The sequence below is a fragment of the Idiotropiscis lumnitzeri genome, chromosome 5 (assembly GCF_059441095.1).
Source record: "Idiotropiscis lumnitzeri isolate Australia: NSW breed Sydney's pygmy pipehorse chromosome 5, RoL_Ilum_1.0, whole genome shotgun sequence".
NCBI lineage: Eukaryota > Metazoa > Chordata > Actinopteri > Syngnathiformes > Syngnathidae > Idiotropiscis > Idiotropiscis lumnitzeri.
This window is the reverse complement of record NC_142395.1, coordinates 15,052,914-15,075,730: the sequence shown is the minus strand read 5'-3', so window position 1 is coordinate 15,075,730 and position 22,817 is coordinate 15,052,914. Positions and strand designations below refer to the sequence as shown.

Genomic DNA, 22,817 nt, shown 5'->3' with positions numbered 1-22,817 from the left:
AAAATTGTTCTTTACTCAGCCAGCTCTGAGCTTCGCGAAACTGCGATGCACTCAAACTACGCAGTTTCACTCACAATGGGAAACCCCCACGGCCTAGTATAGAAACGTACGTCAGCCAATCGGCATCCCGAGAAAAACAAGTTGCGCCAATTAGCGATCTCCGTTTTGATGACGTATGACACCACTTTCGTGATGTCGTCTCATGTAAATAATATAGCTCAAATACACCGCAACGTAATACTGTATGATTTTTTTTCAACATTTTATACATAAATGTCGTTCTTATATCGTAGACCCCGGCGGTCCCCCGTCGACGTGCTCGCTGTCGGTCAGCCAGTTTTTCTCACTTGAGCCTGATTACTCAGTGCATAGCCGGTTGGGTAGCTGTTAGCCTATTAGCATTAGCTTGTCGTTTAGGTAAGCAGAGGTGACCAAGGCGGCGTTCGGGCTTGATTTTGGAGACCTCGCGCCGAATTGGAATAATGGCTGTTGTGACGTGACACGTCAACCGAAACCCTCTCAAGTAACGCCGAAACAAAAAGGTAAGATAGACCGTGTCGTTGACGTTTTATTTGGTGAGAATGACTGGCGCTAGGTAAGCGCTGGGTTTCTGTCTGCTTAAACGCTTGCGAAACTGGGGGGCCTGGCTGTCATTTCGGCTAAATAACCTGGTCTCATTTTCTATAACGCAACAAAGCTTTAATGCCACATTTACGGAGTTTATCGTACAAACAGTTTCGTCATTTGTCACCACTCAAGGCGGATATGGCGTGCTTACTATGGACTTCTTTTGCCTGAGGGCAAGTCCATGCGTCGCACCCTGCTCGTTGTTTAGCTTTATTTTATTATTTTTTTAGCGCATTCAAATAAGCAGATCCGAGCCGTTAAACTTTTTTTTTTTTACCAATTTGGTGTTTATATACTCCACTGCAGAGAATACCAGGCGTCTTAAAGGGTAAGGCCACAGATATGAAGACAAATGCGCCACTGTGCTGTAGCCAGTCTCCTGACGTGCCTACTTGGCGGCCATGTTGGAAAGGACAACGTTCCCATTAAAGCCAACGCATTGACATTGAAAATAAATCGTAATCTGCCCATTTTCAACCGATTTTCGCTAGGTATACGTATCTATCAACACCCAAACGTGTGCTGTCAACACAGTTCATTTTCTTGGGAAAGAAAAAGCCCAAATATGTTTTACCTCTGAAATGCTATATTCCCATTTCCCTTGACATAATTGCACGATGGTGTGTGCAACTGTATGCAGCACAATGCTGACATCCTTTGTTTTCTTACTTTTCTATATTTATTCTTAATAGGTTTCCAAGAAAGTTTCCCATCAAGAAATGTGTGTCCTTGCAGTCAATCAAAAACTGAAATTGAGGCACAGCCTTCCCCAGTTATACACGGTGGATTTAAGAACACATTATAAACTGGTCTCCAACTCCACTTGTTGCTGACAGTTACAAGCCGAAGATTTTCAGCTTTCCTGAAGCCACATATGCTCTAAAACGTGTGTCGTGGTTACTTAATGGCACCAGTTAATAACTATAAGAAGTGGCAATTGTAAGGCTGGCGTGCAGGGTGGGGGAATAAGACTAAGTTAAATAAGGTTTTGATTGACATTCCAGTTGAGGCCATAATTTGAAGAAATGTGTTTTCTGTGTTGCAGACTCCAGTTGCTGTGATGCTGCCCTTGTTGACTAGCATGCAGCCATGAGCTCGGTCCTGTGGAGCCAGGAGAAGCCCAGCGGAGGCTTCAGGGAAGACTGGCGCTTCTACATGGTGGTGAAGGAGTCCAAGGTGGAGAAGCCCCCCCAGAAGACCCTGCGGATCCCGCGCGGCAGCTTGGGCCAAGCATGCCAGGAGCGCAACAGCCTGGGCCGCACGCTGCCGCCGTGCAAGGGTAAGAAGAGCCTGCGCATTCTGGACCAGACCAACGTGGTGCTGAGCTTGGACGAGCGCGAGGTCCTGGAGATTGACGAGAAGCTAGCCGAGCTGCTCTTTCCCATCACCAACTGCGAGGAGCGTTACGCCCTGCTGTGCAACAAGACCCGGCTGGAGAGCGTGCGCGACATCGACTGTGGCTCCAAGGTGCGCGTTCAGCTCCGCTCTGGGGATGACCCTCTGCCCGGTGTGGTGCGCTTCAAGGGCTCGCTGCTGTCTGACAGAGCCCTCTCTGGAATCCTCTTTGGAGTGGAGCTATTGGTAAGAAGCGCTTCATCTGTTTTCCTCTTTAGTGAGGTATATCCAGTATTCTGCCTCTGTACTTTGAGATGACACATATTGCATTGAATGATATTAGTATTGAAGTCATATTAATATTGAATGTCAGCTTTACAGATGCTACTCTCAGACAACTGAGTTGGGTTTAATAACCCTCACTATGTGTGACGAAGTGTTACGATGTGTTTATCGCTTATAGATTTAACCATCTCTGACAATGTCAAAGAAAAATTTACTATCTTTGCAAAGGCAGAATTTTAAATACAGGCTTTTTATTGGTGCTGTTTTGATGGTGTGCCTCATATTTAAACACAAATCTGTCACTCTAGTAGTTACTCAAAATGAAACACTGAAATGAGAAATGATGCATATATTTTTTTTCTTGTGTGAATTTCCTAAATGGTGCAGTTTGCTATCTCACATTGGAGAAACCACAATAAATAAAGTCCGTTTTAGCACTCCATGACACAAAGCTGCAGTGTTTTGACTGACAGCTGTGAGAACATTTCCACAACACCAATGCAACTTGCTGTCAAACATAACCACTCGCACTGTGCCACATGGTTGCAGAGGCGACACACAAGCACGCACACACACACGCACACGCATACACAAAGCTTTGCTTATTTCAGCACAATGTTGTTTCTATTCTGCGGCGCTCAGCGGAGTGGGCCGATGGCAGTGCTCAGGCCACTGCTCAATATAAATAAACACCTCGGTTCGTGGTCTTGGGTTCAAACTTTTCACCCCTTGCCAACTACTGGCCGACAGACAGAATTATAATTCTCCAAGTTGAAAATTTTGAGTTTGGCAAAACTAAGAAAAAATACAAATATGACATGAAGATGTTGAACCCTACAAATATTGATTTCTCACACTTCCTCCCCGCAAGCTGCCATGTGTTTGTAGCTTGAGATCAAAAGGGATAATAGTTTTGTTTTGCTCGTTTACCTTTTGACTTTTATGCTCCAATAAAACGATTATGATTCTGTTACTCATTTATTCCATAGCTTGTCAGAAAATCAGCACAAATGTTGGTCATTGTTTTCCGACGTAAAAGCAGACTTTTGGAAATGTCTTATTTTGATTAAACATCAAGAGTCGTAAGAGGACCGAAATTTGACAATATTTATCTGTTGAGAGTCTGAAATTCAGCGGATTTTGATTTTTTTTTTTGCTAAACTATGTCTTCAAAGAAGTGGTTGATTATTGAAATAGATGAGAATTGATTAGTTGTCAGGATGGCCGAGTGGTCTAAGGCGCCGCGTTCAGGACCCAGTCTCCCCAGGAGGCTTGGGTTCGAATCTCGAATTTCCCCATTGTGGGACTAATAAAGGGAATATTATTATTATTATTTATTCAATTAATTGTTGTACCTCTCCCCTATTGTTTCATAACTGGCACAAATGCAGAATGGCTTGCACACAGTCTCATTTTCATATATAAGCAGCTCTCAAAGTATTGATTCGGTAGTTTAAGTTTGCACTTGATGGGTAAGCAGGCATTCCAGAACCAAATATTTATATCCCTCCATATGTACGCTTTATTTTACATGTCGGTTGTCGGTACAGATTTTACAATTCCCGGCTTTTTCAATCAGCTGTCATTTTGACGACATTTCTTCTTCCTTCAGGAGGAGGGTCGAGGCCAGGGCTTCACGGAGGGCTCCTTCCAGGGCCGCCAACTGTTTCGCTGCGAGGATGAATGCGGCGTTTTCGTGGCCCTGGACAAGCTGGAGCTGTGGGAGGATGATGATGATGACGACATGGGTGAGCTGGAGGCGGATCATGTCAACCTGGTGGAAGAGGACCAGGACTACCCACCGCTGGAGATCAACTCCAGAGTCCTGGTGCAGACCCGCGAGGGACCTGAGAGAGGCACCATCATTTTTTGTGACTTGCTGCCGGGTAACGAGAGCCTGGGCTACTACGTGGGTGTTGACATGGTAAGTACACGTGCTTAACTTAACCATTTTGCCGCTGACTCCATTGTCACACTATTTTCCCCAAAATAATATCCTCTGTTTTTATAGTTTTCCATTTAATTGCAGGGTGAGTTGTTCACTTGGAAAAAACAAAACAAAAACAAAACACCTCCTTCAAATAGATGGCTATTTTCACAAACATAACAAAATAGCAAAAACTGCCATTCCGATTGTGTAAGAGTTTTCATCCAGCTCAGGTGGCTGCCATTTTGTTCTGTACTACCACCTGTTGCGTATTATAATTGACGCTAAAAACAGGTGACTTTTTCTGCTTAGTTCTTTTTCCACTAATGCAGTATTTATCAGAATACCGTGTTGCGGGCGCATCAAACATATTATTGAAAAAAAATGTTGTCCTTGATGCTCCCATCAAGCAGTGGTTTAACACAAATGGTTCAGTAACAAGATGTGGATAGACAACATTACTCACTGTAAAAAGATGGAGTGTTATTTTTTTCCCAAATAAAATACACTTAACAGAATTAGTTTTTTGTTTTAGTGGTAAGGTTGGAACGAAATGAAGTTATTTTGATTTATTTCAACGGGAAACAATGATTTCATTTTAGAGTCTTGAGTTGCGGAACAAATTTAACTTGTCACCACTGTACTTTTATTTTGATATGTGTTATCTTTTATTTTTTTTATTAGATAGCTGCACTTAGCAAAACCGTGACTCTCATTTTCAGTCATTAGTCATTTCCCCTGTGCTCACAGTTTATGTTGTACCTGTAAAGCTGATGCTTTGACAATTACTGTTTGAAAGCATAGCAGCAAATTCCTCATTTTTCAATCCCATGTGGTTTATGGTGACAAGGTCAACAGTTGGTTTAGTACAGGTTGGGCATAGTACGGCCTGCATGTCACATAGTCTGTTCTTATTCCAACTTGCCAAGCAGTTGCATCATAAGGCATCCCATTATACTTGTTGTATTTATTTTATCCACCCCAACCCACTCTATAATGTGTTATTTAATATTTATTTGTAATATTAATGATGAATTCCTTTTATCTAAATAAATCATCAGTTAATCGATTTAGGGATTAGAATGATACAGATTTTAGTCATTTTTTTGTTCCCATTGCCTTTCAAGGTTTTCCCACAAGCAATTGTAAGATAATTTTTTAGCAATAATTTTTCTGCACCGCTGTTCATTTGCGTGTTAAGGGAATATGTTCTTGTTGCCAAGGATCAGCGTAGCCTGTAGCTATGACTACTGTTGTCAGGTCGGGAGTGCTGTTTGTTGTGGTCGTTGTGAGATTGTTGCGGCGGCATTTGACTGCTGAATGTTAGCGGCGGCGGCGAGCCCACGCCGTGCATCGCATCCACTGCCCACACCAAGACGAGGAGGCAGTCACGCTCGGGGCGGGCGGGGGGGTGGGGGGGGGCAGGCAGTCTTTGAGGAGTGGTATGACCCTATAGCGTGGCGACGGGGCAAGCCGACCGCTAATTGGGTGATCGCTGCTCTTGCCCAGCCTCGCCTAGCCTTCTCGCCATCTCGCTCTTACGCTGCTGGAGCGCTGCGCTGGATTGCAAACTGCGAGGGGGAAGAATAGCTTGGTTGTACTAGCAGGCGGGATTACAGCGCTAAGGAGGATCTGAATCAGAAGGGGCTGCTTATTTGGGGATGATGAACAACTGGGTTATCACCATGCAAGCGTGTTCAATATAGCGCTTCGACCTGGAAGGGTTACACACTTCTCATGGCTCCAACTCTTACAGGACAATCCGATCGGGGAGTGGGACGGAATGTTTGACGGGAAGCTGCTGTGTAACTTTGCCAGTTTGGAGCACACTCGACTTGTCCCCATCTGTGACGTAATGCCAGGTGAGCCGCCTCCGTTTGTGAGAAATGTCTTTTCTCATCTGGTTTTCTTCTTATTCATGACGGATGCTGCCAACAGAGAGTGTTTGTCTCGATGCCTAGCTTGTTTTCTCAGACGGAATACTCAAGCTCTTTGTTGGACATGTCGGCATATTGATGTGTTTATATGCACTATAAAGCTGCCATAAATGTCCTTGTTCTTCTGTTCCCTTCAGTCAACAAGTAAATAACAATAAGCCTTGTCAGCATGTCAAGACTTTTTTTCCCCTTACAGAGGAAACACTCTACTTCACTCTCTTGCCAAAGAACTTTGAGCTAGTTTGCAAAGAAAGACAAAACACCTCTATTGTACATAAGTGCAGCTTAAACACCAGACAAAGGGCCTCCTGTAAGTAGAAAATAGTCTTAAAGGGAACATTTATTATTTGCTTTTTGCAGTTCCTGTCCACCCATAAAGTTTGACATTAAATAAGAAGGTAAATCTTTTGAGTCAGTACTTTGCCAAATTTCCAAGTACTGTAACAGTGGCGTTCATTAAGAGAAGTATGCCCCCCACATTGACTTTCTCTGCCTATGACTTGACAGTAGTGCTGGGTGAACATCTGCCATTTTCAAGTAACTCCACGCATTGTCAAAGCCAAAACCAAAGCAGAGCGGTAGAGTTATCACACATAACATTTTGCTTGCAGTAAAAACTGCGTTTTCCAATTCTGATTGAGGGCACATACTTTAATTTTCAGCAAAGTTGTCCATGTTGTGGTGGGGTGATTTGCATGTGGCTGTGTGTCGGTCGCATGCATCACATGCACAAATAGGCTAATTTAATTTGTGTAATTTGTCTTACTAATCAGGTGAGTCCTCGAGCAATGAAAATGCAATCAAATCTGTATGGGTGCAGGGTTTCTTACTATATAGTGTATACTTTAGTAGTTACACTCTGCATTAGCACAGCAGTTCAGGGCCACCGGTCGGTTGAACAATCGACTAATTTGCATTGAACTCAACTGCCACCCTCTGCAAAAACTGCACCCATACTTTTACTATAATACTTTATCCTTTAGGTGTTTTTAATCTGTGTCATTAAACGAATCAAAAACCTTGTGTTTCGTTTGCCTGGCAGGTTCAGAAATCATTTGCTCAAAAACAACAACTTCAATTTACAGACAGTACTGTTTAAATTGCCTGTGCGTGATGCAGGCAGAATTCACCCATAGAGCTTGTTGTGTTGTGCAAATTAGCTGAATGTCATAGGTGCCACTAATGTCCAACGTTTATTTTGGTCCACCCAGAATATTCCATGCAGGACCAAAGGCTGCAAAAGCACACTTTTGCTTCCAGAGGCAACAACAACGACAAGTCGTCCTCTGGCCAAAGCAAACCCAAGAGCAAAGGTACCTGAAAACAGACATTTTTTTATGATTTTCTTTTTTCCAAAGGGGCTTTTTAGCTGTGCTCTGGTTGTCAACAGCAATGTTGCTCAGACACATATTATATCAGAAGTGTGATACATAGGTACTATATTATTTTAAAATGCAATATTCCCTTTTCAGGAGAAACCAATTTTTTAAAACACTGCTGTGGTCGCTAACATCCCTAACTACATTGGAATGCAGCGGAATCTCTCATAACAAAAGGTTTAGGGGGAAAAAAAATCCTATCTTCCGTGGTCAAATCGTCACCATCAACCTTTCTGAACTGTGGAGGCACCTAAAACTCGGGCTTGGTGATGAATTAATTTAATCAATTAAATTGAGTTTATTTTTCAGGAGATGCACCAAAATGAAAATCCTTGCAGAAACTGGAAACCAAAAATGAAAAACCTGAGGCTGAAACACCGAAATAAAATAATACCTTAAAAAAATCCTCACACCGTCCTGAGGTTTGCGCTCATTTGATTTTCGTGTCACTTTAAAAGACTCGATTATGGAAAAAAAAAGATTCTGGATTATTTTATAAATAATATTGAAATCATGATTAATAAACACGATTATGCATTTTCAAAACTTAGTATTTTTTCAAGCAACAAAAGTCAACTTGAAATATAAGTTGAAAGAGCACCCAGAAAAGAAATGATTAAAGTATAATGTTGTGTATTCGTTATCTGAAGGAGTATCAGTTCCGTAACTTGATGGGATTTGTTCTTTATTAACTTGTCGGCGGGATTTTACATTGACCTCTCGCAATGGAACTGGCGATGTTAATGATGTTTAAATGTCTTCTATCTAAATATAGAATGCTTTAATTCTTTTTGTTGTGCGTTTAGTTTTCCAGATAAAGATAACTGTGGACTCATTAAACAACTTAAATTACGTTCAGGGAGGGCAGAATGACATTTGTCACGCTTGCTGCAGAAGGTGCATTCAATGTGCTTTCACCATGTAGGAACTTGCAAACACACACAGCGCCCTTTGGCACATGAATCGTTTCCCTTCGAAATCAAATTAAATTGCGATTAATTGCCCATTCCTACTTGAGAGATTACACTGTTGGAGAATTCCCCCGCTGCATGCATCATTTGCAACATTCTTTTGTGTCAAGCACAATGACACAATGCAGACACGTACTCTTGTGCACTCAACTATAACACACAGACGCACACACACTTTTCTATTTATTATGCATTTGTGTTGTGGTGTACTTGTGTTATTTCCAGGATTAGCTCATCAGTGTGGGAGTAGGAGCAAGTCCGAGTTTTACTATACTTTAAATGGCAGCTCTGTTGACCCCCCAGTGAAGTCCAAATCCAAAAGCACATGGTACATTGACGAAGGTAACTGGTTGAACGTCCACCGTCTTGCTGGCAAGCTCCTGTTTCCGAACAAGCATCTTTTTGGCTTTTACCAGAAAGCTCAATCTAATATTTCTCAATGAATGCTGGTTAGTTGGTGTCAAATAAAACCTTCACAAGCAGCTGCAGGGGTAGTAATTTACTCAATTGCAAATGAGGACAGGACGATATGGTTCATCAAAAATCAAGGTCGTGTGTGTATACCTTGGTTTTAACGTGGCAGATCGGTTCACATTGGGTACAGGAAGGAAAGGAATTGCAAAACATTACTGCCATTTCTTCTGTGTGAACAAGAGCAATGTAACAATTTTTTTAAATGAAACAAAAAATAAACTGCTTAGTAGGGAGTTCTCCCGAGACTGGAATATTCTGTAAAACGATTTACACATAATTATGTGCACAATATATTTGTAACTATTTAGTCATTTCTGCGCATCTACATTTTTTTTTTATTTTTTAGGAAATTGCAACACTAATTGTTTATGAAGAATGTAGAATAGTGCGGCAAGGAAGTTCTATTTATATTGCGCATTTCATACAGAAGGCAACTCAACACAGCTCAATATGCTTCTCACAAGCAGAGACACAACACCTACAAGCATTTACAAACACGTTAACTTTCAAAAGCGAAGCAGAGACAACAATAGTAACTCACACAAATTACTAAAAAGGACGTTGACAACATTTAACCATTAACAGAAAACTTTAAAAAAAACATTTAAATGTAAAGAAATGGGTCACTAATATATCTAAAAGAAAAAAAGGATTTGAAATTGTTTGGAGGAAATTGATCACAGGTTTGAGAATATAGCAAAGTTTTTAACCTGGATTAAAAACCATTTACACTTGTGCAATTAGTGCAACAGTTTGAGCCCCGTAGATGTTCATGGTATAAAAATACATAATTGCACTATGGTAGTATATAGAAATTTGAAGTTCTGCCAAGGGGTTATTGCTATAATGTCCGCGTGTAAACAACAGCATCTGACAGATAATTGTTTGTAGTTCGAATCATGTACTCATACTTTTGCAGTCACGTAGCCTTCAACATGCTCAGTCAGTTGCAGTAGCTTGCCACCATGACCTTGCCAGCAGTCCCGTCCCCTTAATCACCATTGTTCGCGTCATATTCCACATGCATGGAGAGATCGGTGTTGATGAAAAGGCTTTTATTAATGCTCAGTGCTGCAAATTAAACCAGCAATAAGATGCCGGAGAATTATTTGACGGCCAAAGCATTTGTAAAAGTCTGATGTTCTTTCTGCATTTCCATTGGTGTGGGGATATTTCTTTTTTCATATATTACCCGTACTTGCCAGAGAATTTCACTCCTCATGTCATGATGTCATGTGTCGATTTGTCGTGTTTTTCATTTCATAAATGCTTGATCTTAATGTGGCAGCAGGACCTCACCTCAGACAGGTGGCGACTTCCTTGAGGTGTTGACTTGAATTACGAATCACAGTTTAGTGCCTTACCTGGGTTTCATTTGCATATCTGAAACATCCATGCAGCAGAATGTAACTTTTGAGATGTAAACTCTGTACTGTACAGTCAAAGCCCCCAGTTACGCATAAAGAAGAGAATTTTTCCTCATTAACTCATATTCACAACCAGCCAAGTAAAAATAAAACGGATATTTGACGTCATTAGCCGTCAATGGCAGGAAATGAGTTAACATTTTTTTCACGTAATTCTGCAAATGACACAACAAAGTGCCAAACAGCAGAATGACAATTTGTATAGTTATAATAGTTCTTGTAATTTGGGAGGAAGCCAGGTAGGTGAGAATCCACATGAACTTGGAGAGAACACGCAAACCCCACAGAGGATGGCAGTGAGTCGAACCATAAACCTAGCACACATCATCTTGTGGCACAAACCGGCTGCCAGGGTGCATGACATTCTCCAGTCATCCTGCAGATGGTGATGAAGAGCATCATAATGGCAACTCACCACCGACTTGGAATTTTATCATCTGTGTTCCATTCATCTCTTACTTGTCAATTACAAAATGTGACCATCATGTTGTTTTATTTCCTCCATTTAAATTTCCTGTCCTCTGTGTGTCGTCCAGTTGGGGAGGACCCTGCAAAGTCGCTCACCGAAACTCCCCCCGACTTCAACCAGTCTCCCCCGCCCATTAGGGCACCACCGCCCGCCTCGTTGGCTAGTGACAACAAGTTCCACTCGCTGCCCTTCAGCCTGAACCGCAAGAGCGGGCCCATCGACAACATGAGCCACGGGCCGCTCTCCCTGTCCGTCCAGTCAGTAATGGGTGAGCAGGCTGATGCGCCGTCGCCCACCGCCCCCTCCTCGCCGCGGCCTGCAACACCTACTAGGGGCCAGCCAGGTCTTGAGGTGGGTTCCCTAGTGGAGGTGAAGGAGAATCCCCCTCTGTGTGGTGTCATCCGCTGGGTGGGTCTACCTCCAGGCTTGTTGGAGCCTCTGGCCGGGCTGGAGCTGGTGAGAACGCACAGCAACACTGTTGGGATAGACCAGGGGTGGGCATAAAATGGCCTTGGAAATGACACAGTCTGATCTATAACCCGGCCCTCCAAACACTTACTTAATCAAGCTTTTATGTTCCCACTAGAATTTGTAAATTAAAATGTAATATTTTTTCGTCATACTTAATTCACTTAAATCATTAAGTTTCTTTGTATATATTGTTAAAGAGAATATTAGTAAAATACTAATTGTATTTGAATGGGTTCAATGCCACCCATGTTCAAGAAATGAACCTCTTCAGTGCCAGATAATTTAGAGCAATCTTGGTGATCTTTCAAGGTTCATAAATCAGCAGTACAACATGGTTTGGTTGTAAACTTCGTCAAATAGAAAAGCACATTATCTTTGTTGTTGGTATTTTATAGAAGAAAATTAATTCAGAAATTAACCCTTACATAAAATATATATTTTTTCAAAAAACCTATTTTTGCATTTTTTTTCATTCCAACAGATGATTTGAGTGAAACGTTCCATAAGCATTCCATTGAGACTGTGTGATCTCATCCAAAAGAGATGCAGTGCTGCCACCTCTTGGCCATAGTCAACGATTTTCCCCGCCCATTGTCTTAAAAAAAAAACAAAAAAAAAAACGTGATTGCCATTGCTAGCACTCCTTGTTAGGGTTCCCTCTGAGAGTTACCAATTGTTTTAATAAATGTTAATAATAGTGACACACAATTGGAGAGAATTTTCCAATAGTGATTGTGCAAATAAAGCGCAGTGCTGAAGGTGCTATAATGAATATGGGAATACTGTCACAAAAAACATAGGCGCACAAATATCAATATATAATCTTTGTACACATTTTGGCTATATTTCTCTTCATTTATTTTACCTCCTCTGTGAACAATGAGGCCTATGTTTATTTTGAAAATCATGTGTCCCGTGAGCACATAAGTTGTCCTAAGTACTCATTGGTGTGGCCGTTCTTTTTTTCATAAACATATTTCAGGAAGACGAGTGCCCGGGTTGCACCGACGGCACCTTCAAAGGTACGCGCTACTTCAACTGCCCGCCGAAGAAGGCCCTCTTCGTGAAACTCAAGTGCTGTCGGCCCGACTCCCGCTTCCCATCGCTGCACCACTCCTCCAACCCCATCGAGCGCTGCAACTCTATTGGTGGGTCATCTATTTACCTTCAGTGCCACTCGTAGCCTTTTCCAGCTAACTTAGACTCGGATAGGGAGACAGTCGACGGGGAAATTTTCCGCCTTTGGTGGTATCCGAATCCCCTTTCTTGCTGCTTGTACTCGCTGAAATTTGTCCGCCTTGTCTCCAGTTGTCTTGTGTGAAAGAGGCGATAGAGACACGCAACTCATTCCTTCATGCTCACATAGACACCCATGGACAATTTAAGCCACTTTTTCCTCCACACAGTAAGTACAGTTCAGTTTGGATCAGGTAAATCCTGATTAGGCAGCACAATGGTGATTCCGATGCCAGTTACGTGAATAGTGTGACAGCACTGCATATCGCCTCAAATGTTTGTAATTAGCCATACAACACAGCCCATTCTTGTGTCTTTCCTGCTCAATTAATTTGATTGTAACTTGCCTGTCTTGTCAACGGACAACAGTGTATCTGCCATCACCCTTCTTACAGGGTATCGTACCAAATTGTGCAGCCTGCGCCACAACAGAGGGGCGCATTTACTGGACTAAATCAGCCTTTTAGGTGCACACAAGGCTTAGGGTCTTCCATGAACCTAACATACATAAAATAAAGTCCTCGGTTCACTGTGGTCCCAACATTCCTCTTTTAAGGTGAGGAACAGTGTTCAGTTACACTAGTTTTTTCAGCGACAGAATATGTTAACTCATTCGCGACCAACCGAGTAAAAAAAAAATGGATCTTTGACGTCTTTAGCTGTCAATGGTAGTAAATTAGTTAAGTGTGTTCAGAAAGCATTCTCTGTTACCACCATACTTAGTGGTTTTCATGTGATTGCCTTATTTATGGCCGAAGTGTTTTCACACAGATATTCTATGTAATTGTGATTTATTCCAGCATTGACATAGGTGAGTTTACAAATTTGTTCTTATGGTTACTCATCTCCTGTCGCAAAAGCACACACCCCGCCTTGTGTTTTGGACTGGCACAGAAATAACTGTTAAAAAAAAATATGTAAGGGCGCTAAGTAAACCATTTTGTTACTGTATTCCTTTACACAGCTTTTGGGGGCTACTTAAGCGAGATAGTACATGAAAACACACCGCCCCGCAGCGAAACGGATGGCCTAGACGTCATGGTCGGCAAGAAGAAAGGCATCCAGGGTCACTACAACTCGTGCTACTTGGATTCAACTCTTTTCTGGTCAGCGCTCCATTTTGTATTTCAAACCAACCCTTCATTTATTCTTTGGATTTCCGTTATATTGGTTGGAGATGGAGCACTTTTTTTCAACGGCGTGGCCCTAAGGCAGAGCCTCAATTGCTTTGACTTGGGCTGTTATACCGCCAAAGGGGTTTTAAAGCAAACCACAGGCAACCTTATGCTTTACGTTTCAATTATTACTGTACAGAAATAATATTAAGCTAACCTTTGATTCTGAAATGCATGTCTGTTTGGTTTACAATCAGTGTGACATTGCATGACATCAAGCTTTCATGAGTACAGTCGGGGATGTATTGATAATCTACTGTTCAAACAGTGATACCGAACTGCGTTGTTTTGCAGTCTCTTTTCCTTCAGCTCTGTACTGGACACAGTTCTGCTGAGGCCGCGCTCAAAGACGGATGTGGAGTATTACAGAGAGACCCAAGAACTGTTGCGCACTGAGATAGTCAACCCCCTGCGCATGTGAGTGCGATCAACAAAAGTTTGCCTATTTTAATCCAGACAATAAAAAGCAAAAAACAAAACAGCAACTCTTGTAAGGACTGTGGAACCTCCAACAATGCTTCTGTTTGTCACTCAGACATGGGTATGTGTGTGCCACCAAAGTGATGAAACTCAGGAGGATCCTGGAGAAAGTAGAAGCTGCATCTGGCTTCACCTCTGAAGAAAAAGGTAAGGTCGTAATATCTTTATATACCCTTCGGATTGTCCTTTACTGTATTGACTCACGTCTTGTGCTTCAGATCCAGAGGAATTCCTCAATATACTGTTCCATCACATATTGCGGGTGGACCCTTTGCTCAAACTAAGGTAAGGCTTGCTGAGCTTGCGCTCCACCTAGTGGCCCAAAGCCTGTTTCAACTGTATCTCAGTTAATACTGCTGCAATACCAGCTCATAGCAGTCATCACGGGATGTCATTAATTCTTACTGCACTTCTGACGCTAAGAATCTAGAATTAAAGTTTAAGTAAATTATCCACATTTACTGTAGGAACGATCGACTGAAAGGTAAAGATGACAAATGTCGAATGCAGGAATGCACATCTTCCGAGTTATAAAGTCTGTGTTGTTTTTGATAGTTTTTATAGATAATCAATGGCATTTATTGCTAATATTCTTATGGTCAACAATTATATTAGCTTCTTTGATATTCTGGATTTTTACATGTTTTCCCCCTAAAAATAACTTGATATAGTGTTCCAAATTATTGCGCACAGCTTTTCAATAGCTTTCTAAGAACCCTGAAGAATTGCCATATACATCTGTCATTACGTAGCTTTAATAAAAAACACACAAACAAAAGCTATTTTGACCCGAAAACGTATTTACTGATCAATTCAGGGCAGCGTTGTCGGGTCTTGATGACCATCCATTACCCATGTGACCATAATTACGTTTACCTGGAAGGCAAATGATGAAATTCTGAGATATCAGTGATCTAAATAGAAAGGCAAAATATGTGGTAAGACTTCCCCAGAAAAAGTACAGTTGAAATGTTTCTTTAACATATATTCTAGACACACAATAAATTGGCACACAGTATAAAGAAAGAAGCTTAGTCTTATCAAATATATTTTACAGGTCAGCAGGCCAGAAGGTGCAGGACTGTTACTTTTACCAAATCTTCATGGACAAAAAAGACAAGGTTGGTGTTCCCACCATCCAGCAGCTCCTGGAGTGGTCTTTCATCAACAGTGACCTGAAGTTTGCCGAGGTGAGTCTTCCATAGGTTTTGGCTGAGTCGGCGCATTGTTACGCAACCTTTTTTGACTGTGTAACTATCTATGGTCGAGTGGAAAGAATCCTCGGGAGAGGATTCTGATCATTACATCACTTACCACCAACAACTATGGCTAACCTCAGTGCACATAGTGTGGTCCATGCGCACAAATATCCTTTATCACCACTTCCTTATTTGTTGTAATTGGGATATTTTTATTGTACAGCACTTTGAGCTGCATTTTATGTAAAAAAGAATTAAAATACTACAATTTGGGAATCAGCATGTCAATTTTAAAAATCTAACGCATCCGTTTATTTATTTTTATTCAGATTGTTCCCCAGTATTGTTATTAATTTTTAACTGCAATTGTCTGCCCTAAGTTAACAGAATTGGTAAATACCAGAGTTATCGCTTTTGAATTTATTTTTAGTCAGTTTTTTTTATTTTTCTTTAAGTATTGTATTTTTAAATGTAGTTCGTTTTAATTAGTTTTCAGGGTGGCTTTGATAGTTTTTAATGTTGAGAAGTATTAAACCTGGTTGAACAGTAGTATTTTTTTTTTATATATATATACACTGTATATATCATATATATATATATATATATATATATATATATATATATATATATATATATAATTAAAATTTTTTTTAAATGATTTTTGTTTTTTTATTTGGTTAATGGAATTTTTTTTTAACTTTCAGTATTACTTATTTCATTTTTGTTAAACTAAACTAACCATGGTAAATACACAACAAGATAAGATTCCAAAATCATCATATAAATTCACATTTGTTGCATTTGTGAATCATAGTGGTTAAATATTAGCAAGTGTTTAATTTCTATCCTCAATTTAAAAAGAAGTAGAATCAAGTTTGAAAAAAAATAATAATTGTGGTCGCCTTTGGCCATTTATTTTCTAGTTCTTGTGTCCCTTGTGCAGTGATCAGTCAGGATAGCAATGGTGCGGAGTAGCAAGTGCAAATATTTTCCGACTGATAAACTCGTCTGTGTCCGTGTCCTGTTTTCCCACCGGCGGATCTCACTGTTGTGTGGTCTTAAGCGGACCGCAATCCTACACGACACGTCGTAGATGTAAAGCAGCCTCCCCTTGTGATCAGATACCTGCTTTAAACAAGAAGCACAGTGTGTGAGACAGATCGGTCATGCGTGTTGTAATCGTAAACATCCCTCTGCTCTCGCCGGTGTTTCTTTTGTGCAGGATGATAATAAGCTCTTTCTCTCCTGTGTCTTTGCTGCCCCTCAGGCTCCCTCCTGCCTTATCATCCAGATGCCGCGCTTTGGCAAGGACTTCAAAATGTTCAACAAGATTTTCCCCTCACTGGAGTTAGACATCACAGATCTTTTGGAAGACAGTGAGTTTGAGACGACTGCTTTTGCATGCGTGTGCGCACGTTTCTTTTCTTCACGATCAATGCCCGTCTCGCCCTCTTGTCGGTTTGCTTTGTAATGAAACTCCACTGAGTTGTCACCACGACCCTAGCGAAATAGTCTTTACGCACACGCGAAAGCAACATTTTTTATTTTTACCGTCTAGCTCCGAGGGAATGTCGCATCTGCGGAGGTCTGGCCCTCTTTGAGTGCAGAGACTGCTATGATGATGGCGACATCACAGCAGGCAAGATTAAGCAGTTCTGCGAAAAGTGCAATACGCAGGTAAACGACGTCTTGCAATACTCATGTGCCCGCCCACCCGTGTTTCTTGGGCTGGATTTACAATGCATGGTTAACCGAATTCTAATTTTTATTTGTTCTTAACTGGTACAAATAAAATGTGTGCAGTGTAAACAAACAAAAAAAAAACGCTGATATGTTCAGATTATAATAAAGTGTGGATAAAAATCTGATCTCTGAAATGCAAGTGCAGTTAAACATGCTGATCGGATATACTGCGTCAATGCGAGCGTGATGTCATCGGCATATAACCTGTTAAAGATCTATGCATGCACAAGCAACACAAATAAACATAAAAAAAACAAATCTAAACAACATCAAACTCTGAGACAATTAAGAATGGTCTAAATATGTTTTATTGTAGGTGTGTTCATCATTAAATAAGCGAAATAATTACTGATTGTTCCCTGTAGAGTAATGTGGACATTACTTTTTTTTTTAAATCAATTGGTGAAAGAGTCAGCCCTGGCCAACTAAACTTCATGTAACCGTTAATAATTTGATTTATGTAATATTGGTTACATTTGGGATCTTTCCTCAAAGTGTTATTTATCGAGGTACTTTAGCGAAATTTGATGTCTATTGGTTCTTTCACGTGTAAAGCTCGGTTATGTGATACCTGAAATGTGCACGGAAATAGACTGAAATGTAGAGATTAAATCGACCCAAGCATACAAGTAGATTGGCCATGTGGGGGCGCCAAATACAAAGAAATGACAGCATTGTAGACTCGTGGCTGGTTTAATCTGACCACAGTTCTTTCCACTTCAACTGTGTATTAATATTATAGTTAAAAACTATCAAAAGTAGTTAAATGATTTTATTTCCTGTGGTGTTATATGCAGATCATTAAAAGTCTTATTTTTTATATTTTGGAAAATTAAGGCCCAAAACTATTTTTAAGAATGACCACCCATGCATTTTGTATGGCGCCGCCACATTAGGGGTGTGACGAAGCCTATACAACATATGATAAAATGTGTGTTAAAAAAAACATAAAACTATGTTAAATCACTCCTAAATTTGGAAAACATTGCTATGTAATATTGAGCTGATATCACCCACTCTTCCAATTATTCGTGAATGAGGTTTTAGAGTGGATCTAACAGGCTTTACATTTGGCTTTCTTAATTCTGTCGCGACACTGTTTGTGTAAATTAATTTCCATTTCCGTCCTTCAGTGGTGCTCACACGCTCGTACCCCATTCAGGTTCACCTTCACCCGAGGAGAAAAACTCACCGGCACGGAAAGCTCTGCGTGCCCAAGGAGCTGCAAGAAGGCGGCGGGCGCCAGGGCACGTTCCCGCGCCAGACGATGGAGCTGTTTGCCGTGCTGTGCATTGAGACCAGTCACTACGTGGCCTTCGTCAAGTACGGCAGCGCCGCCTCCGCCTGGCTCTTTTTCGACAGCATGGCTGACCGAGACGGTAAGCTGCGGTTCTGGATCTCTTCAGCCTTTTATGTTATGCTGGAGCGGAATTTGAATCTGTTTGTTTTTACGTTGGTAGAATAGTCACCAATACCACAGTAATTGATGTAATAGCAATGTGACGGACGGTAAAACTTTAAAAAACATTGACTAAGACAATTTTTTATTATTATTAATTTTGCAGAGAAAAAAATCTAACTAAATAATTGTTTCTTTAAAATGTTTATTTATTTATTTTATATTCTTGTTTGGAAATGCTACATTACATTGAAAAAAATACTATGGAACTATGGACACATTACATCGAGCACAATTATGTTTGTCTCTAGATAGAAATATAACATTAGTCATTGTTAAACTAACTTATTGTTGCCTATTAACAAAGTTCCCTTAGTTGGTTTAAACACAATGTTACCCAATCAATAGGAAAACATGGGCTTTACTGAATTTTTTTTTTCCCAAAATCTTGAAAAAAAAATACTTGGCAACTATAGTCTAAGCCTAATGTAAAAAAGTAAATGAAACATTTTTTTTTTACTTATTTTTTTCACTTGCATATTTATTTTAATTAGTAACTAATTAGTAAGAAAATAAAAATGGTAAATACTTATTTATTTTTTTATTTATTTAACAAGCAGCAGAAAGTGGCTTTTCATTCCGTCTCCTCCGGCCGGTTCAAAGAGCAAAGTGCCTTCATTTTGTTGTTCACCCAACTTTTGTGACATGGCATCACAATTATACCAAGAAGGCAATTAGATGAAGATTGACAAATAGCCAAAGTTTGACAATATGTTGCTCCTCATTCTCTTCCCGCTTCTGCTTCGGCAGGAGGCCAGAACGGCTTCAACATTCCGCAGGTGTCGCCGTGCCCCGAGGTGGAGGCCTACCTGAAGATGACGCCCGAGGAGCTGCACTCGCTCGACCCCAAGAGCATCCAAGGCCAGGCCCGACGGTTGCTGTGCGACGCCTACATGTGCATGTACCAGAGCCCCACCATGAGCCTGTACAAGTAGCCCCCACCCCGACACACGAACACCCTCCATCCTCTTCGTCGTCATCCTCCTCTAGCCCTGCGGCCACTACGTCGCGCTCCTCCCTCCCTCCCTCAGGGCTGTAGACTTCCTAGAAAGACCCTCAATGAAAGAACTAACTAAACAAGAAAGGCTTGACTAGTTTTGAGTTAACCCTCTCCACATTTGTCAAGTTGTGCGTGTGTGTGTGTGTGTGTGTGTGTGAGGGGGGGGTGCTGTGGGTTTTATTTGCACTGTGCTTTCGTTGGAATTGTTGTGTTCTTCATGTTGTCCCACATAGCTTCTCCTTATCTCTCAGCCGAGCCTTTGCAAAGCTCAAGAAGGATTTAAAAGACGGAGGGAGGAGGGAGCTGGACGTAAAAAGTGGGAGGACCCTTTAGAATAAGAGGAGTCCCGCTAGTTTTAATCACCGGGAAGGGCGGGAGCGCTTCATAACACCTCTTAAGAGAAGTGACGCGATACGCACTGCACGTCTCGCGCTCTCGTGACCCTGTTCTGTATCACCCCCCGGTCACAGCTTGTGTGTTGCAGAAAACAATGTAGCCATTTTAACCGTTTGACTGCACATTTACACCCCCGTCAGTCCCACTCCCTCCACCCTGCGAAAAACTGCACTTTTGCGCCGAGTCCTCTTAAGGCGGAAGTAACAGGAGAGAGCTAATTTATTGGTCAGGGGATGCAGTTTTTTGTTTTTTTTTGTGTGTGCGCGTGCGTGCGTGTGTGTTACAGAATGCAAATCTACGCTACCAGCGGGAGGTCTGCTTCGAACATGTACAGTATTTGTCCGGCGCGTTTTTATTTTACGAAGCCTTTTTGGGAGCCCGGGCCCCCGACTCACCGCCTTTCTCCACGTCGCAGATTAATACAACAAAAAGAAATGTGATCAAATATTGATATTATTTATTTTAATCTAATCATGTTTGTCCCTTTTTAAGGAAATAAAACAGGGTTGATGATGTTGATTATGCTGTCAGGTTTTCAACTACTGACACACACACACACACACACAAACAAAAACACACCCACAAGGCTGGTAACCTTGAAGCTACTGAAGAGGAAACCTTGTAAATGAATTAAGTAAAAAAAAAAAAAACGCCACGAAAAAGAACTCTGAATGAGGTGCTTTTGAAGTGGATGCAGATAAATGTGTGTGCCAGAACCGTTTTGAGACAAGGCTCCATTTCTGGCAGTTTGCACTGTTCCAGGGACTCTTACTGCCCTGCTGAGTCCCACCGCTGATTCCTTTCAGGAGTCTTCTTGAGAACTAGATGAGTTTTTTTTTTTTTTTGTATTGATTTCTCTGTTCAGTCTGTCTAGTCTGCACAAATGTAACAGTTGGAATTTGATGTTGGTCACGTTGCTGTACATGTTTCGTTAAATAAATGCCATTTTGGAAGTGTGCAACATGGCGGCGGCGTGTTGTCGAAGATTTTGTTTAGCATCTGCTCAAGGAAAATTATACCGTTAGGTGAGTTTTTGTCTTTACATTTTCCGTTTCCTAAAGGTCCCGTTTTTGATACGGCTCTTGTATTGGATGACAGGTACAATACGAAGTTTCTGGTGAGTGGATTTTGACCAGGGTTTTTAGGTGGACCCCTTTACATCAGTCTTCGTACAATTTGGTGAACACTAGAGGTGAGTTTGTCACACACCTTACAGCACCTTGGAAATAAGTCTCTGACTTTGAGTTGAACGTCTCTTAAAAATCACGGTCACTGCCTTTTCATGTACAGACAACATTAGGAATTGTTTTTTTTTTTAAGATGATGAATTAGGAGGCTTGATTAGACACCAGAAATTTTAGAAAACAGCATATTGCATATATGTGTAATTTAATTATAATGAATGCACATCAAACTAAATAATGCATATTTGATGAATATTTAAATTATTAATTTATAAGAAATAGTTTCTTTCACAGTTGTCTTTTTTATGTAGAAAGACTTGCAGGAGTGCTCTAAATCTCATTGGGCGAAGGCATCCCTTGCATGCATGTCACCTAATTTTCAGTAAGATCCGCTGACAAACGGTGAACAAGGAATGCACAAATTTTGATTGCAATTAGGATCCTCGTATCAAATGTTATTGGAAATCTTTTCGATTCTTGGCGAAGGTGGAGAAATGTTCTTGTCGCAAGGGCGTTTTGAACATGTTCAAAATTTCATAAGGACACAAAAAAAGGCACAAACTGTTGGCAAGCATTTGCCAACATTTGCGACACTGAACGATCCCTGATGAACTTTGACGTGAACGCAACATGTTATTATAAAAAAAAGTTGTTAGTTATTAATAAAAATAAATATAGCAAAATGTATGCCAAATAACAGAATGCACAGGATTTAATATTTAAACTAGTGTTTTTTACTTGGAGTTTGACTTGTTTGCAACAGCATCTGATCACACCACATGATTTCCTTTTTAGTTTTGGGTCTCGGTTCTGGCTGGCCTGTTTGAATGAATATGCGAGTTTCGATTGCTGAGGAGAATGTCGTGTACCTCGGGCCACAAACAACAAAACAAGTGTACTTGTCCAGCTCATTGGTAATAGGATGAGCGAGGTCAAAGCCTGTTTAGCGGGATCATCCGCCGTCTTGTAAACGCACAAGAACAATATAAGCACAGATTGTTATTCTTACAGGAGGATAAGAAAAGATTAAGCCGTGCGGTCTTTGATTTCCTCACTGCGGTTCTCACGTCGGGGGAGAAAATAAGGGTCCAGCATTCACCCTGTCGTACTTGTCATTCCCATGGGAACAGACGAGTGGTGATTTCCGGAAATAAAAGATGAAACAAAAGTAGCCGTTTTCATTAAGTCAATCCGCTTGTAATTCACTTTACCACTTTGCTGTATTCAGCTCGTTGTGATAGCTTTTTTTTTTTTTTTTGGTGTGTGTGTGTCCTCAAAGGTCTATGTAATAGACTTAATCAACAGTGGTTCACTGTATTTTTACAACAGTCTTGTTTTGATCACAAAATCTGATGAATAGTGTCGATCTAGTGACCCAAATCCCCAGACAATCTCTTCCAAAGTGATACCCGCTGTTAAATTAGCATGTATTATGCATGCACAAAACACCATTCCCGCCACCCCGCGCCACACCTAGCAGCTTAGCTTAGCGCTGACTTCAGAAGTGCCAGATAAGTATTTGTCAACACAACAGCTGGCACACAATGCCCTCTTGTAGCTTTATGCCACGGCATATGCCCGCCGCTCGTAGCGTGCCGTAATTTAGCCGGGTCGCTTCTGCCCGAACAGATGGGCCCGAGTAT

At 41.1% G+C, this 22,817-nt stretch overlaps 1 protein-coding gene across 2 annotated transcripts; it reads left to right on the top strand.

Moving 5' to 3' along the window:
* The first annotated feature begins 163 nt into the window (after window positions 1–163).
* Window positions 164–20,956, top strand: cyld (cylindromatosis (turban tumor syndrome)). Of its 2 annotated transcripts, XM_088296445.1 has the most exons (17): window positions 164–542; window positions 1,673–2,208; window positions 3,860–4,171; window positions 5,931–6,036; window positions 7,323–7,424; window positions 8,687–8,803; window positions 10,899–11,287; window positions 12,285–12,450; window positions 13,503–13,644; window positions 14,008–14,130; window positions 14,249–14,340; window positions 14,412–14,478; window positions 15,251–15,383; window positions 16,660–16,768; window positions 16,951–17,069; window positions 18,298–18,514; window positions 19,345–20,956. In XM_088296445.1, exons 2-17 carry the CDS (start codon window positions 1,717–1,719, stop codon window positions 19,527–19,529), a joined length of 2,871 nt encoding a protein of 956 aa, XP_088152571.1. In that variant the 5' UTR covers window positions 164–542; window positions 1,673–1,716; the 3' UTR covers window positions 19,530–20,956. The 2 variants fall into 2 exon arrangements, with proteins under 2 accessions (XP_088152571.1, XP_088152572.1); XM_088296446.1 differs by lacking the exon at window positions 8,687–8,803.
* Window positions 20,957–22,817: the final 1,861 nt, after the last annotated feature.

Bases quoted from the DNA above. Each gene is read 5' to 3' on its own strand.
- cyld (XM_088296445.1), top strand. From the start codon at position 1,717: ATGAGCTCGGTCCTGTGGAGCCAGGAGAAGCCCAGCGGAGGCTTCAGG. The intron at 7,425-8,686 runs GTACCTGAAAAC...TGTTATTTCCAG, and splicing joins AAGCAAACCCAAGAGCAAAG to GATTAGCTCATCAGTGTGGG. The intron at 8,804-10,898 runs GTAACTGGTTGA...TGTGTCGTCCAG, and splicing joins CACATGGTACATTGACGAAG to TTGGGGAGGACCCTGCAAAG.